We start from the raw sequence: 18,241 nt of genomic DNA on the forward strand, positions 1-18,241 counted from the left end.
GGAAACTAAATAATTGTGCTGACGTGTCTCACTCATCCGCTTTACCTCTCGGCAAGTGCCTACGACACGTACTCAGCAAAGTTTCAGCCACGTGGCAGCCACCGTCTCCGTCCGGCCCGTGAAGTTTTTTTTTTTGAATCCCCGTTTTACCTCTCGGCAAAGACTTTGCAGAGTCCCCGTGTTCTGTTCTCGGCAAACTCAACTTTGCCGGTAGGATTCGGGCTGAGTAGCCTTGGCCGAGAACAATACTCGGCAAAGGCTTCGCCTTTTTTTTGCCCGCGCTGGGGCATGATCCCCATGCCTCCTACCCAGATGAGCGCCTGATCGGCCCGCTCTGCTCGCGCCAACCACACGCACGTACGTGCACGGGTCGTGGCGAGCCTGCAGCGATCTGCACGATCACCCCCGTGATCCACTAATTACCTAGGCCTACTTACACGTGATTAGTGCCCTCACACCCGCACACCCCGCACCACGCGCGCACACACACGCACGCACCACGGATTCGACATGGCCATGGACCAGGACCCGACGCGCCCAGCGCGCGCGCGCACACACTGCACATGCCTGCCGTGGCTTATTTGCTAACAGAAACAACGTGTTTTCCTTCTTCGTTGGCCCTAACATAAGTAAGGCGCACAACTATATTCTGGTAAATATGTCTTATTAATATGAACGGTCAAGGTTGCAGCATTGCAGGAACACCTGAATCAAAGCTAGCCCTAAAGTCTCAAGGGACCACATAACGGAAGACTGTCTATAGCATCTCTATCTATCACCACAGCATCAAATTGTTTTGCACTGCTCTGCAGAACATCTTAAGTCTGGGGTATACAATAGATCAAGCGGCGCAGATTATGACACCGATGGTTCTGGTTCTATCCTCGTCCTCCCCTTGTTTAAAACCTTTGTCGCCAGCACGATGTTAGGCTCCTTGGTGTACATGATACAGTCGTCGAGAGTGTAGATCCTGAGAGCGAGCATGGATACAGTTGAGGTCTTCATGGCTACTGTGAAGGAGGACCAGTACCAACAATCATTCTTAAGGAACTCAGATTTTATCATACTCTCCAAGACACTGGTCGCTACTACCATCTGCAAGAGGCATAGAAAATAGATACGATTAATCAATCAGTGCAATGTATAATAAACATCAGCGCTCTCAAGCATTTATTTTGAATGGAGATGATGATATTAGACAGCTCTTAATGGACGCTAGCTAGATAATCAGCACAGAAATACTGTAATAAACACTACTGTGCTACAGATAGATATATATTTTCTGCGGTACGTCCGAAGGTGAACAAATATAACAGATCAAGTGAGTCACCTCGGATATTGATTCTGCACGCTTCACAAAAGCACGCCGTGAATGCCTTCTTATTTGTTGAGACTTTGAGGCTCTCAAAGCTTCCTCAGGCAACGCTGCATCTATATCAAGCAAATTGATCTTTTGCTGCTTCAGGATATGAGAGTTTCTTCCTGTAACAGGCCTCAGTGATGACTCCGGAACCAAGCCACCGTTAACAGCTAGCAATCTTGTTGGCTTGACTGCTGTTGAAGATGACGCTTCCTCACAGGAAGTAGTATCAGTATCAGGGGTTGGCTCCTTTGATTTTGACACAATTTCATCACCCATACTACCTGCATCACAATTTTGAACAAAATTTGACCCCTCTTGCCCATCCAGTCCTTGGTCACCGCTACCGGAGGCCGCCGCACCCGCACACGGCTGGGCAGCGGTGGTGGTGGAGGCTGGCGCATAAGTGGACCAAAGACGTGGACGCAGGATTCGGGGAACCCACGTTCGCAGGCGTCGCAAATAATGGTGGCCCGCGCCAGCTCGGCGAGGCCACACGACGGGCGTGGGTTCTTCCGCTACCCCACTACTCCAGGGTGCTGCGCTGATGGGGGCACCTCCACCGACGAACCAGGTTAGAGAGCGACGAGGGCCACCATTATTTGCGACGGGTGCAATTATGGGCATAGCGATGGAGGGAGGGAGGGCGGAGGAGGTTAGAGATCGAGAAAGCTAAATCGAAAGCTCATGAGCAAAGCGGGGCTGGGATAAGGGGAGGGATTCCTCCGGGGAGAAGCAAAGGAGAAGAAATAGACGGGGCGAACGGAACACATGGACGAGAGGCCAGGGACGCTTAGGTGGAGATGGGCTGTCAGTGAGTGATGCAGTGAAGCGAGCTCTTTCGCCCGTGGAGCGGGGCGCGGTGCTCTACCGTCGGTTGGTGTTGGCTGCATATACTGTCGGTTATACACAGAGACAAAATACGTTCAGTATAGTAGTGGTAATGTATGCAAAAGCAGCTTTCAATGTGTGCTTTGCTGTGATATGAGATATACACCGAAATCACGCATTAATGTCTACATTAATTGGCATCCATCTTATAGTATATAGAAAATTTGTATTAATTCTATGCTTTGTTGAAAACAAGAAATATATTGAAATTGTTCATAAATGTCTCCTTATTATACTAAATATATAGAAATATTTTATTAACGTATACTCATGTTGAAATATCTTGTATTAATTGTGTGCTTTGCTGGAATACGAGAAATATATTAAAAACGGTCATTAATGTCTTCCTGTAAGAAATATATATAAATAATTTATTAAAATCTATCTTATTAAAAAATGTATTTTATTAATTGTGTGATTTGCTGAACACAAGAAGTATACTCAAAATCATTCATTAATGTCTTCTTATAAGAAATATATGGACATGATTTATTAATATCTATATTATATATAAAACTATTGTGTAAATAATGGTTTATTAATATTGATAATCTTATAAGATATGTAAAAAAATATTTATAAATATCTATTAATGAAAGTGTGTTATATCGATTAAGGGAGGGGGGATATCCGATTTTTACAAATTCGTCACTGATGAAATTCCAAAGCAACGACACACTAGCAGCGGAATAAGTACTCAGGTATAAGCATAACAGAGCAACAACATAGTCATCATGATGAAATGAAAACAAGCACATAGTACAGATAGCGTGAAAATAGGATAAGCATGCTGAAGACAATGTGACTGAAGAAATTGAATTGAGGAATTAGAGAAAGTCTTCATTCAAAGTCTTTAAACAGTAATGATCAGGTTCATCAACACATGAATGAGAAAATGAAAGGGTTGAAGAAATAGAACATGTTGGCTGGGTGAAGACAATGATTTGGTAAACCAGTTCCAACTGCTGTGACAGTTGTACGTCTGGTTGGAGCGGCTGGGTATTTAAACTCGAGGACACACAGTCCTCACCGTATTCTCCTTGAGCTAGAGTCACATAGACCTCGCCCAATACTCGTGGTAAGTCTTCACAGGTGACTTCCAAACCTTCACAGACTTGGTCACTCGGCGATCCATAATTCCTCTTGGATGCTCAAACCATGACGCCTAACCGTATGGAGGATACACAATCCTCAAAGGTAACAAGCGTCGGGTCCACACAGGAATAATCTCTTCAATGACGCTCAATCACTTTGGGTTTGTAGGTGTTTGGGTTTGGGTTTTGGGTTTTCTCACTTGATGATTTTCGCTCAAAGTCCTCGGAGGATGGGATGCTCTCAATGACAAGTGTCAGTTTCTCTCGGAGCAGCCAATCAACTAGTGGTTGTAGGGGGCGGCTATTTATAGCCTAGGTAGCAGCCCGACATGATAAGACATAAATGCCCTTCAATGATATGACCGTTAGGTGGGTAGATATTTTGGGACAGCTGGCGTGTAGCACAGCAACGGTCGGATATTTGAGGTTCAAATTCCTCAGGGCTATCATGTTCCTCACTGTGTAGGCAATCTGCACTGGCGAATTCCTAACTTCTCAGTCAGAACAAATTCCTCAGCGACCAGAAGATCTTCGTCTTTGTCATTGAACTCATTCCGTGAACTCTGGCGTCTCCGTCAGGTCAACCTATTGACTCGGCCCTTACAGGTGGGACCAGGTGGCAGAGATGGCCAATTTTATTCAGATCATTGCATGCGTGGCTTGTGGGACCCTGCAGAGAGCCGTTGAGTAGAGAGTCATTGCGGGTGTGCTATATAAGTGTGCGACAGCGGCGGTGACCACGGCGACAGAGAGCACAGCGGTGACCACGGCGAGAGAGGTAGCATGGCGGTGGGAAGCTAGCTGTTGAGGGCGCGGCGGTGGGAAGCTAGCTGTGGAGGGCGCGACGACGTTGAAATCCCGTTCAGCTCCGAGCTCCATGTCTTCCTCAAGCTCCCGCGCCACCTCGCGGATGCATAGCCGGGCGCGTGTGGATATGCCTGTCTTCATCTGTCCGCGGTGCCAGGCGAGCATTGATCGGAGGGTTTCTCACACACTGAGGAACCAGAATCGTCTGTTCTACGTGTGCAGCGAGAATGGGGTAAGAATCGGGGCAATTGCACCATTTTCGTGGTCGGGATCTTTGAGCAATGGGTTGATCTGTTTCATGTTCATGCAGGTGACATGCTTCTTTCTTTGGGTCGATGCTCTGGCCAAGACTCTGATAAATGAACTGCAAGAAGAGCATGAAGAATGGTTGCGCATGCTGCCACGAACCGCAGTGGTCGCAGCACGAGCTCCGGAAGAAGAGATGGAGGGCGAAGCACGCACTGACAGAGAGCTAGCTGTTAAGCTTAGGATGTTTAAGAATAAGGTTAGGAAGCTTGAAGATCAAGCACTACCAATACCCATTTGCAAATACTTTTGGGCATTTGTAGGTATGGTAATCGCACTGGTTGTAATGTTGAAAATGTATGGAAAGGCATGAATTATGGAGGCACTTGTAATCTTGAAATTGTATGAGAAATTCACCTAGTTTAAATGTTGGTCATAGTTGTTTAAATGTTGAAAAAAAAGAGGAGAAGTGACCAACATTTAAATATGTTGAAAAAAAGGAGAAGAAATGAGGAATTCAGAAACTTTTGATCAATGAAATGCAGCTCTCTGCTCTTCCTTTCTGTCAAAAAAAGGTTGCTCTTGGGCCAAATTCAGAGCGTAGAGCCAAGTGCACGCTAGACTAATGGGCCAACTGCATCCAATTAGGCCCATTCGGGGGTTCTCTTGCGTGTTTTTCTATTTTCTGTTCTGATTTAATTTAGGCAGTAAATCATAATGTTGAAACTTTTTATGGAAGCTAATTGAATTATTCCAGAGCCAAACAATTAAGGTTAGAAATATTTTGGAGTTGTTAAATATTTCATAGCAATTTAATTAATCCAATTAAAATACACCATGATTTAAATCAAAGACCAAAATGTCATGGAAAATGTGCCTCAGCTCTGGTAGAGGTTTACACCTGGTGCCAAAATAAATGAACATTTTTTAAGGGCATTACATTGATAAAAAACTAATTTGTCTAAAAAATGAAGGGTGGAAAATGCACAAAAAATTGGTGCGGCTGGGGACTCGAACCCAGGACCGCGTGGGTTTGTGGTGTTTAGGGCTGCGCTGGTAACCGCTAGGACAGATGACAAGACTTTGACATGGGTAGGGAAGGAAGGTATACATAGTGAGACTATGAAAGTTGTCAAACAAATTAGTGAGACCGTGAATGTTTGCACACGCGTGAGAGTGGTTTTCCTTTGTTTTGCACTAAAATTTTGGAGGGTTGGAAGATTGAAAACGTATGTTTGCACCGCCACGTGGGTTTGGTTAGAGTGGCACTTGGTTTAGGGTTAGAGTGGCACTTGGTTTAGGATCTAAAGGGAATAAATTTGCATGTTAGTTCATGACTTATTTTTTTTGAATGAAACGGAGGGCTTCTCACCCCCTCCGATTTTCATTAATGAAAACCACAAGTTCTCGAACTTCATGACTTGGTTTAGGGAAGAAATGATATGTTTGGGCACGAACATTTTTTAACACACATAATAAACCCTAATAACTTAGATAAGATCCAACACACCGTACCATTACAATAATAAGTTCACAGACACATGACGAAACATGACACGACACAACACGACATAGAAAAGCAACAAATAAAAAACGAAACATGACGAGCTTGACTCCGGGCTTGAACATCTTCATCTTGACCTCCTTCTTCCACTTTGGCCGCGCGCGCCCCTTCAACACCGTCTTCATCTTCACACCTCCTCCTCCTCGTCGTAGGGAAGGGAGTGCATCCCGGCTGGAGTGGGGAAGATGCTCTCGTAGTTGGTGTAGATGTTGTAGGCGGTGAAGAAGATGGCCTCGCAGCCACACCAAAAGACTTGGCCGAGGAGCTCGCGCGCGTGAAATGGGTTGGTGAAGGTGACCGCGAGCAGTAGGAGGATGCCGCCGCGGTCACGAACCTCGTTGAGGGTGAACATCCTCGGCGAGCCCCGTGGGAGGTGGGCATAGCCGTCTCTGAGGAAGGCATGGGTGAGTTCGACGGAACCCCTCCACCTTGAAATAGCCCACACATGGAGCTCCCTCTCCATGAGCACGCCCGGTGGGTAGCGCAGCTCCGGTACGACAGGCGGACGGCTGAAGGTCGGCCCGTTGAACTGTGTGGTCTCGCTTGGGGAGGGCTCGGTCGATTGGGTGTTTGAAGTTGGAGAGAATGGATCGGATCTGGATTATGGGTGGGAGAGGAAGAGAGGCACCCCATTTATAGGCCTGTGGGTGGAAGAGGAAGAGAGAAAGGATGAGAACGGTGCGTGTGTGAATCCGAACGCGTGTGTGTATCCGTTACGTTTTGCACTCTTAACTTTTTGCACAAAAACGATGCATGGGGCGCGTGCGTGCATCTGAATCACTACATAGCTCTTTGACCGGACGGTGCATCTGACTCGCTGCCCTGAACCACCTAGCTGGCCTCGCTAGCCTAGCACGCCTAGCGCGCCTTGATCTCCTTGCTCGCATGCATGCACGTCGCAGCCTCCCACGCATGCAAACCCACGTCGCCGCCTCCCATGCATGCAAGTCCTTGAAAGGCTGACACGGCCTATTTACTGCGGTCTTAGGCCCATACAACGAGACGGCCCAACGGTCCATCCAACGCGCCTAGTATTAGTTTTAAGAAATGAATCTCCCAGCCAATCAGATTGCCTCTCACGGATCGCCCCCTCCTCCCCGCAGATTCCTTCTAGAAGGGTTAGATCGACGGCCCTTGATCGCCGGTAGGGTTAGATGAACGGTCCTTGTTCAGCGCTAGGGTTAGCGGGGTTTGGGAGGGGTTTGGAGCAGTCAAAGCTATGTTTGACCAGATTTCAAATGAGCATATTAAATTAAATAAAAATCACAAAAATAAAAACCTGCGCACATAGTCTTCTTATGTCATATACTAACGATTTAAGTTGATAAACAAGGTTTACATACATTTAAACGATAAGTTCATGTGTATTGTGTGATATCTCGAGTATCTCAAACTCTCTTGTATGAAGTGAAGAGAAGAGTTTTGGGGAAATGAACATGAAAATTTCAAAAAACTCACCACATCTTCATTTTAGAGTGACTAAGAAGGATTCAGGCTTAGTTTTTATTTTTATGTTTTACACTTGTTTAAATCTTGGTCAAAGTTAAGTTTGACCAGAATTCAAATGAGCAAAACAAATTAAAAAAATCAAAAAATGGAAAAAACAGCGCACATAGTCCATTTATATAGAATATATGTTTAGGAAATTTATTTGGCTGATTTAGACAAGGTCGAAAAAACCTTGCTTAGAAATGAGGTCGTTTACCCTACCTTTGGACCCATCATTTTAGCACATTTTTCATCAAAAATTCAAAAACCTCACCATAGCTTCATTTTGGATTGACTAAGAAGGATCCAGGCTTAGTTTTTCATTTTGATGTTTTAGACTTGTTTAAATCTTGGTCAAAGTTAGGTTTGACCAGAATTCAAATGAGCAAAACAAAATTCAAAAAAGTCAAAAAAAAGGAAAAACCATGTGCTCACTCAAACATCATCCAACAAGTTTAAACATCATGTCAAACATAGTTCTAACATAGGTCCAACATCATCCACTAGAAATACAATATTATTCATAATGTTTCATAATTATTCATATATAGCGTTGGGGCTTCTGTCTGTTCCTTGAGCTTCTTGCCATCACTTTGCTCCTCATGCACCTTGTGCTCATTGCTTCTTCTCTTCTCCTCTTGGTTGTCGGTACCTTGCGCGTCTTCTTCAAACCTACCATAGAGTTGTGCAAAACATAAAGGGTAATGAGATCATGTCAAGTGATAAATGAATAGTAGTATTTGACCCTTGCAAGATTTACATACCTAGCAGAACTCACAACAACAGAAGGTTGGTCACCATTTGGAGGCTCACTTGGATCATCATTTGGAGCCTCACTTGGATCACCATGATCACCATTTGGAGCCTCACTTGGATCATCGTGATCACTATTTGGAGCCTCACTTGGATCACCATTTGGAGCCTCACTTAAATCATTATTTGGAGGATATTTTGGATCATCGTCAAAATCATGCGACTGTTGACCATCATCATTTCGAATCTCGTAAAAATCCTCATCTGATGCAACCGGCTGTTGACCATCATTTTCATCATCTGTTGAGGCAACCAACTGCTGACAAACATTTTCATCGAAGCCTTCATGGAAACTCTCTCCAAACGTTGGATCTACTGTGTTATCACAATACTTACCGAAATGACTAGACCCACCACACCTTGTGCACTTATGCTTCCTCGCTCCAAGTCCAGCTCCTTTGCTGCGAGGTCTGGTTCGACTCTTCCTTGGTCTACCTGCTGCTGTCTTCAGAACTGGAGCACAAAGCTTGAATCCAGGGTCCACCATGTCCCATTGTTGTTTTCCCTCCATAGCAGGCAAGGCATAAGCATATGTGGCTTTGAACCTTGCAACAGAGTAGTAATCAGGAAAATACTGATGTATGTTCCCTGCTGGACCTGGGAGAGAAGTGATGAAAAACAAGGCATGAATGCATGGCAACCCAGTTATCTGCCATTGCCTACAACTGCAAGTTCTAGATTCTAAATCCACTGGATATCTCCATTCCCTCTTCTCTTTATCCAAATATGATATCTCTGCTGTGGTACCTGAGCAAAGAGTCTTGTTCATTTCCAAGCCTATTTTTTTCTGCTTCAGTTCATTCATCACGGCAGGGATGATAATGTGGCCCATGAATTTTGCCTCGGCTATTCCTGCACGATAATGAAATTTCTGCATGTATTCTATCCTTATCCTGTAAAGCAAATCCATCACATAATGACCCTTTGGTTTCCGGATCGTTGAGTTGAAAGACTCTGCTAGATTATTGTGCACATAGTCAACTTTGCTCAGTTCACTGAATTGGCTTCTGGCCCATAACTTGGAGTGGTGTGTTTCCAAGTATTCTTTCACTTTGGGATTCATGTATAACTGCCTCAAGTGGTAGTTGTGCTTCTTCACACTGCAAGTCAAAGATGCTGGCCATAAATTGTTAGTATACACCTTTCCTTTGAATTTCTTCATGAAATTTGCAGCAAGGTGACACATGCATTCCCTATGCTCTACTCTAGGTAACACATTGTCCACGGCCACTTCTAAACCTTTGCAGGCATCTGTATGAATGACCATCCCATTGGGATGTGCAATAGCCCGACGCAGATTATGCAAAAACCAAGTCCAACTCTCCTCAGACTCTGTCTCCAGCACACCGTAGGCAGCTGGAAATACAAAACTGTGTGCATCAACTGCACAAGCTGCTACTAACTATCCTTTAAACCTCCTATGAGAAAAGTGGCATCAATAGCCAAATAAGCCCTGCGGCCTACCAAAAAACCCCGGCGACAAGCCTCAAAGCAGACAAAAACCCTCCTAAAGCATTCCTTGGTCTTTGTCACTCCCCTGAATGTGTATTCCACGGTGTGGTGATCAATATCTACAATACTACCTGGGCTTGTCCTCTCCACTTCACCTTTGAATGAATACAACAATTGAAAACTTTCCTGCCAGTTACCATAAATAGAATCCATAGCATGTTGTTTACCATTGAACAACCCCATGTATGGTAAATCTATCTTGAACTTATCTTTGATGTTCTTCTGCAATTCCTTTGGACCACCTTGCTGGTTTTCTTTCACCCGCTTCTTTACTTCTTCTGCCACCCATCTTGACTTGGCTCTACTGATTGTATCCTTCCTAAGGGTTGATTCCTGGCATGTATGCTTAAAAGGGTTCACTTTGACCTGAACATTAGTGCTATTTCGCATTTTAGATGCGAGCAGCCTCCATGGACAACCCTCAGTTGGACAGTGCACTCTGTAATGTACTTGATCGCTCTTGTCAACTTTGAAAGTACGTTGTACACTTCTACCTTGATGCAGTATGTCACAAGTGCATTTCTACACTCATTCATGGATGCAAAAACTGTACCTTCTTCCATATGACGGTTCAAAGGGTCCCATTCAATAGCTGCAAGGTCTTCGTCCTCACCCACCGCGCCATCATCCACACAGACTACATTGTGAACCTCATCTTGGTTTTCAGCCCGAGGTGTCCGTCGTAAATTCCGAATAGCATCAGAATATAGCTTCTCTTCATCAACCCCAGAATTGTAGTCATCTGGCTCCACTTCAAGGGGGACTCTACTGCTGTTGCCCACACTTGTCGAGCCACCACGTCGCCGTGCACCAACTGAACTGTTCTGGCTAGAGATGCCATTACGACGACTTGGTTCTCCCCGAGATGTTGCACCCGTCATCCTAGGTCCAAATGCCTTCTCAAGCACATCAACTTGCAGCCTCACATTGTCACAGCCCCAGATCAGCCCTTGTTTGTTTTTGCTTTAGCATCCATGCAACATGTTTAAATTTTATGAAATTTGAAATGGGGATTGCTCAAACCCTAGCATTAAAGGAATTCACTAGGTTCATCCTAAAATACTTTCAAGTAAGTCCAAAGGGCTTTCAAAAATGTTCATGATTTTTGACAAAGGTGAAAAGCCTCTACCAAAAATGATGCCAATATTTTTGGGCCATTATGGATTTTTGAATAATCCATATTGTATTTGAATTGGGGCATTTAAATACTATTAATATTTTTAAATGCTCCAACAATTCTGAAAATAGTTAAGAGCCCCTGTAGTTGGTTTCCGACGCGCACCACCGCGTCTGGCCTCGCCGGCGTCAAGCCGCCGGTGGGTCTGACCACGTTGACCACGGCGGGACCCCCCCCCTCTCTCTGGGTCGATGACAGGTGGGGCCAGCCCCCCCCTGTTAATTAGTTTAACTATTTTATCTTAACTACCCCCCTCTGCTGACACTGACAGGTGGGCCCCCGCCATCAGGTGATTAGCTTAAGCTAATCACCACCTAATCTAACCCAGAGCCACTGACATGTGGGCCCTAGTGCCCTGATCTTTAATTAAATTAAACTAACCCCCCCTGTCTAACCTGTGTCACTGACGTGTGGCCCCCACACGTCAGGTTTGACCCGGGGCAGCCCTGTTGACTTGCTGATGCAAGCATGATGCAGTGCTGATGTCATAACTCATTTTCTGGATTTAATTTAATTCTGAAATTCCAGAAAATGCCTAAAACTTCTAAAATTCATAGAAATTCAACCGTAACTCCAAATTAAATAAATCATATATGAAAAATTATCAGAAAAATTCAAGGAATCCATCTGTACCATTTTCATGCATGTTAGAACAACTTATAGGTGCTGTTTAGCACAAATCAACTAAATGGCATTTGAATAATCACATATGGAGTTTGAATTTGAATCTTATATTCAAACCAACTTCATTTAATCTGTTGCTAGTTGCATTAGCTCAAAACACATTCATATTGCCATGTCATGAGCATGCATCATATTGTGCATTGCATTGATTGTGTTCCTTTCTGTGTTGCCGGTATTTGTCCCCTCTCGATAGACGTGATACCGATGATGTGATCGTTGACACTGATGAAGACTCAATGTTATCTTCAGAAGTGCCAGGCAAGCAAAACCCCCTTGTTCATTCCGATACAATCCTACCCTCTCGCTCCTGCTCTCTTTTACTGCATTAGGACAACAACGATTCATCTGTTACTTGCTGCGGTAGCTGAACCCCTTTATCCTTTGCATGACCTGTCATTCCACAGTAAATAGATGAAACCCACTAGTATGAGTAGGAATTGTTTGAGCCCTGTTGTGCCTACTCATTCATGCTTGTTTGTCATGCCTGCTACTGCTTAGAGTTGAGTCAGGTCTGATTCATCGGGGATGAATCAGAGGCGTGTGAACATGTCCTACTGTGTGTGAGCTAAGTGTGTGAACACGATTTGGTAAAGGTAGCGGTCAGAGGCCATGTAGGAGTACATGGTGGGTTGTCTCATTGCAGCCGTCCTCAGGAACTGAGTTCTGTGTTTGTGATCCATGATTCAGCTACTACCATACATTGGGCCCTGAAATATGACCCCGCTCGACTTCTTATTCACCCTTGTCCTCTGTCCAGGAGTTGCAAGTAGTTTCTGGTGTTTGTAGTATGCTGGAGGCCGTGGACAGCGCTGACCGTAGGGGTGGGCTGTGATGCGGTAGGCACGTGGCCGGGTATACCGGGCGCCCGTTTGGTGTCACGGAACCCTGTTCACATCGTTTGGGGCTGTGAGCGAAACTCCGGCCGGATCTCCTCATGGATGGAACCCGAATAGGCGATAAACCTGGACTAGAGACTTGAGTGTTTAGGTAGGTCGTGGTCTACACCCACGTCGGCTTTCGCTTGAAGTCTGCCGAGCACATGTCGTGTGCAGACGCTAAGTGGTGGAAACATGTATGAAGAAGTACACCCCTGCAGGGTTAACATCATCTATTCGAATAGCCGTGTCCGCGGAAAAGGACTTCTGGGTTGCTTATATCAGTTCATAGACAAGTGAAAGTGGATACTTTAAAATGCGCAAGATAAGCGTGAGTGCTATGGATGGCGTCCTCGTAGGGAGACGGGAGCGGATCCATAGTGGTGTATTGATATGGTGAATATGTGGACTCGTGTGCGCCACCTCAAAAGAGTTGCTTGCGGTCGTAGTTTAGGATAGCCACCGAGTCAAAGCTAGCTTGCTGCAGTTAAACCCCACCATCCCCTTTGTTGATAATGATGCATATGTAGTTAGTTCTGATGTAAGTCTTGCTGGGTACATTTGTACTCACGTTTGCCTATTTTATGTTTTTGCAGAGAGACTTCAGTCTCACTAGTAGTTCCACGTGGACTTCGACGTTTAGCTTGTTACCTCAGCTACGATCTTGTGCCCTCGGCAGGATCTGATAGATAGTCAGGCTTCTCGGCCTTTTTCATTTATAGATGTCTGTACCCAGACATGATAGCTTCCGCTTGTGCTTTGACTTGTATGCTCTGATTGTTGGGTCGTGTGACCCATGTTTGTAATATCTCGCTCCTCGGAGCCTATTGATTAAAATACTTGAGTTGTAGAGTCATGTTGTGATGCCATGTTGTATTTGCACATATCGAGCATATTGTGTGTATGTTATTGAAATGCTTGGTATGTGTGGGATCTGACAACCTAGTTGTTTATTCTTGGTAGCCTCTCTTACCGGGAAATGTCTCCTAGTGTTTCCACCGAGCCATGGTAGCTTGCTACTGCTCCGGGACACTTGGCTGGCCGGCATGTGTCCTTCTTCATTCCTGTGTCTGTCCCTTCGGGGAAATGTCACGCGATGAATACCGGAGTCCTGTTAGCCCGCTACAGCCCGGTTCACCGGAGTCCTGCTAGCCCAGTGCTACAGCCTGGATTCACTCGCTGATGACCGACACGTTCGATGCTGGGTCATGGATGCCTGTCCCTGCAAGTCTGTGCCACTTTGGGTTTACGACTAGCCATGTCAGCCCGGGCTCCTTATCATATGGATGCTAGCGACACTGTCATATACGTGTGCCAAAAGGCGCAAACGGTCCCGGGCAAAGGTAATGCGACACCCGTGGGGATACCGTGCGTGAGGCCGCAAAGTGATATGAGGTGTTACATGCTAGATCGATGTGGCATTGAGTCGGGGTCCTGACAGCGTTGGTATCAGAGCTTGACTGCCTGTAGGATTACCAAGCCAAACTGGTCGAAGTTGAGTCTAGAAATTCTTTAGTTATATAAGGGAATTGATTGTGGGATGGAACGTAAGGCTCTTTTTACTCCTTATACCTCATGCCCTTCTGATCTGAGTCATCATCTTCTTTTCTACGGGGATTAAGAACTAGGCTTTCTCTTCTTTCTATCAGGATCACGTGTTACTAATCAGTAGACTTATAAGATTGTTGGATTAAGTCTCAGTTCAGTTCCTACTACTTCCGTATGTTAATTGTTGATCTCGGAACCTTGATATTGTTCTTCTGAGTGGTTATGCCACCATTTTTGTGATTGTCTCAAATCTTTTTGAGCAATTATAGCCGTTATGCTGTCCGAGTCATCCCAGGTTTCTAAATAGTCCGATGCATTTGCAAATCCCTTCCTTCTGTTTCCGATGTTCCCATGGGCCAGATTAACCACACTAATCGGTGTGTTGAGGTAATTATTGCCTCGACATATATGTTGGAATTATTATTATGACCCTAAGTGCTTAGGGGATCATCTAGTGGTCTAGCCATGATTTGTGTCCTAGTGTGAAGATTCTGGCCTTTATTCTCGGAAGCATCCCGTGATGCTACTTAGTAGTAGGTATTCTACTCCTGGGTTTTGAACCCGAGATTCACTCTACCTACTTCATGTGGATAGTAATTGCTAGTGCCTTTAGGATATTAGTAACCTTTGCGATAGTCCTTGAAGTCCGTGGTATCTTCTTCTTCCAAATACCATGAACTACTTATGGCAGATGTTTATTGGATCAAAAAAAAATCACAATTAGAGTACTCTTGAGGAGTTCTCCATTCATAAATCGTGACTCTGCCAGTTCTACCTTTCTGCATGGGTTATCCGGAAGAAATATGTTGAACTTGGTTCGACATACTAATCTATGCATCCACAACTCAGAAAGTTATATGTTCCTTTGAGTTGTTCTCTTTAGTTGCATTCTGACCCTCGTCTATCAATTGATAGTCAAGAGTATGCGTGCGTTCGTTCATCGATGCCTATGACTCTTGTGGTCTGTCAAGCCATTCTATTCCGGAATGACTAGGAGAAACAAACTCCAGTACCTCTTCCATATCTAGGATTGGGTCAAAGTAGTTGTATTCCGCAGATCAAATGCCAATCCAGCTTTTGGTTCTGCTCTACCTTGGAGTATTACATATTTTATATCGAGATTGTTATAGGAATTGCACACCATCCCATGAACTCTTGGTACAGTGACACTTCTTGCCATCACTGTTCATTCCTCGGCCCTCGTGTTGATGCAACCGGAATACCGACAAATGAATTGTGATGTGTGAAATCAATACTGCTAGCAACTCTGTTGCTTGGTAGTTAAAGGAAAATAATTTCATTCTTAGTATGTTGGTTTTCGAATCATCCTTCTAAGACTGATCGTGCTACCTAGTCCTTATTTCGGTGCACCCTTCGATTGATGAGTTAGGATCTTGTCAAGTCCTCACTCATTTGATCATATCGTCTTGCCCTCAAAAGCAAGATTGTTCTCGAGCTTAGTAACATACCGGTGGTTCGTGACTTTCCAAATATCTTCTTGGAGGTGTTACCGGGTTGTCACCTGACCGCTATGTTGAGTTCATGATCAAGTTGGTTTCTTGTGAACCACCTTCTCTCCAAGAATCGGTGTTAGATATCCCTGAGCTAGTTGGTTAAGCTAAACGACAACTTGGAGGGTTGGAAGATAAAAGCTTGCCTGACTTAGTTCGTTCCAAAGGGATATTCTTGTGTAGTGTGTGTTGAAGAAAGATGATATCTTCATCGATTGGTCCTTGTGATCAGTTGCTGGACCTATTGTCTTATCAATCCTTTGATTTGAGTGTGGGCTATCGTCAAATCAAGTCGGAACCAACGATGTTCGTAATGTTGTCTTACTCGTGGTTGATCCCTCGAGCATACACCATTATATCCTTTGGGTCTGACCAATGCTATCACCGTGTTCACTTAACTATGGAATTCCTTTTAAAAGGAAACCTAGATGAATTGTTGTTGAGCCCATTGACAACATCCTTGTCTTCTCCATAATTTTGCTGAACATTAAGCTAGTGTTGGAAACTTTTGAAAGCATTTGTTCATGCTAGCTCATGAAGCATATGTTTGGATGAAGGTAGTGACTTCCTTTAATTCATGTGCATCTGATGCAAGTTGCCGCCGTGGATTCGAGAAAGTCAATGTTGCTTTCTTTGGAATCATTCCAAATCAGTCATGCACACGTGCGAAGAATGCTGTGGTTTGAAGACTTGCAACCTTCAATCTATATGTATCCCTAGCACACCAAGCCACTGATTGATTTGTTCAAGGAGAAGGAGTTCCTTCATAAGAGTTAATCCGGACTTATGAAAGAACTTCGATACCCTCGTTGATGGTTCCCCCTCCTGAACTCGGTAGTGTTTTATTATAAGACTACCACGTGGTCATGCTTGTCTGGGACAACGTGTTCACATGTTAGTAGCAGAACCAGCTCATGTTTTGGAGCTTGCTATCGTAGTTCATCTCCCGAGAATCCCGCAACATTATCTCGTCGATTTGTGTTGCAAACTTTCATTTTCTTTCTAGACTCGATGAGTCTGGAATATCCTGACACCAACCAGATCTGAATCTCAGGCAGATATGATGGTTGGAACATTTCCCAAGAACTATAATATCGGTCCCTCGGAAACCGGTAAGGTGGATGTCGTGGCCAACACACCCATCCGGTAGACCTATTATTATAGTATCTTGTTTGAGGAAGTTGGCCACCTCCCCATAGGGATTTCGTAGGATTACTCCCTAGTTGCCCCTATGGATTTCTGTGTTCCGAAGTCCGACCTTTTTACTTGATGTTCTAGATACCAGATCATTTCTATGAATGGGTTACACTAGCACATCAAGGAGAACATTAGAAGCGGAGTGCTAAATGTCTCTCGGTCGATCATCCAGATTTTGTTCCTTGGCTTCGCTAAGGTGTAATCTGAGAAGTGTTATCTTCCTTTGCATCTGCATCATCCATCATCATTCATCGTGGTAGCAAGTTGTGTTGCCAGGATCCTTGACACGGATGTTGGTAAAACCTTGATGAATATGGAAATGCTCAAGTTCTTGAGAGCACGCACAAGCGCTACGTGTTATCATCGGCACTAACTGGGTTTGCTCTCAGTTTCCTCGGCAATGCTATGACCCTTCAAACAGTGAATCCACTCTCTATTGTTGGGTTCTTCCCCAGTTACTAGAATCATTCCCAGCATTGCATTTTGTTCCCAGCTTGCACCGCCAATGTGCCACTCTACCATGGGTCCTTTCCATTTCCGGTGATAAGCAAAAAATCATCCATTGCGTTGTCTTCAACAAGGTAATCCACATCATCCAAGTCCGAAATATGCCATCCTACCGACCCCCTCCAAATGATCGCTTGTGATTGCCTTAGGCTGGTACAAAGAGTTTCAATGATCTTTGAATCAAAGGTAATTCTTTTTGCCACTTAAGGTAATAATCTACGAATCACCCTCCTCCAGGATGTTTCGTCGTGGTATCATGTCAACTTAACTCCTCGCTACGTTGACAATCGTTTACCACCTTCTTAAGTGTGGAATTATTGTCCACCTAGTGAACCTTCGTCATCCGTTTATTTCCACCCCTTTTGATGTGTATCTCGTGTCTCAACCCGAGAGATGGTCCTATGTCTCATTCCGTGAGTTGTTCGATCTTCAAGAAGATCGACCCTTCTAGAGTCTCCTTCTTCCCTCCATGTCATGTTGACAGGATTTCTCAGAGCAAGACTTCAAGACAAAGATGGTGTTCAAATCAACGTTCATTTGAAGTGCAACCTGGATCGTGAAGATTGTGCTAGTTTGCGTTCCCCTTTCACCCTACCCTACGCTTGAATCTCGGGACGAGATTTTTGTTTAGTGGGGGTGAGCTGTCACAGCCCCAGATCAGCCCTTGTTTGTTTTTGCTTTAGCATCCATGCAACATGTTTAAATTTTATGAAATTTGAAATGGGGATTGCTCAAACCCTAGCATTAAAGGAATTCACTAGGTTCATCCTAAAATACTTTCAAGTAAGTCCAAAGGGCTTTCAAAAATGTTCATGATTTTTGACAAAGGTGAAAAGCCTCTACCAAAAATGATGCCAATATTTTTGGGCCATTATGGATTTTTGAATAATCCATATTGTATTTGAATTGGGGCATTTAAATACTATTAATATTTTTAAATGCTCCAACAATTCTGAAAATAGTTAAG

General features: G+C 44.4%; 1 protein-coding gene across 1 annotated transcript; it reads right to left on the reverse strand.

Moving 5' to 3' along the window:
* Positions 1-647: 647 nt before the first annotated feature.
* LOC123117840 (uncharacterized) lies at positions 648-2,149 on the reverse strand. Its single transcript, XM_044538512.1, has 2 exons — positions 1,331-2,149; positions 648-1,095 (listed from the first exon to the last, which is right to left on the reverse strand). The coding sequence occupies exons 1-2, from the start codon at positions 1,985-1,987 to the stop codon at positions 856-858; spliced, it is 897 nt and encodes a 298-aa protein (XP_044394447.1). The 5' UTR covers positions 1,988-2,149; the 3' UTR covers positions 648-855.
* Between the last annotated feature and the right edge of the window lie 16,092 nt (positions 2,150-18,241).

Source organism: Triticum aestivum, chromosome 5B, assembly GCF_018294505.1.
Source record: "Triticum aestivum cultivar Chinese Spring chromosome 5B, IWGSC CS RefSeq v2.1, whole genome shotgun sequence".
Taxonomy (NCBI): Eukaryota; Viridiplantae; Streptophyta; class Magnoliopsida; order Poales; family Poaceae; genus Triticum; species Triticum aestivum.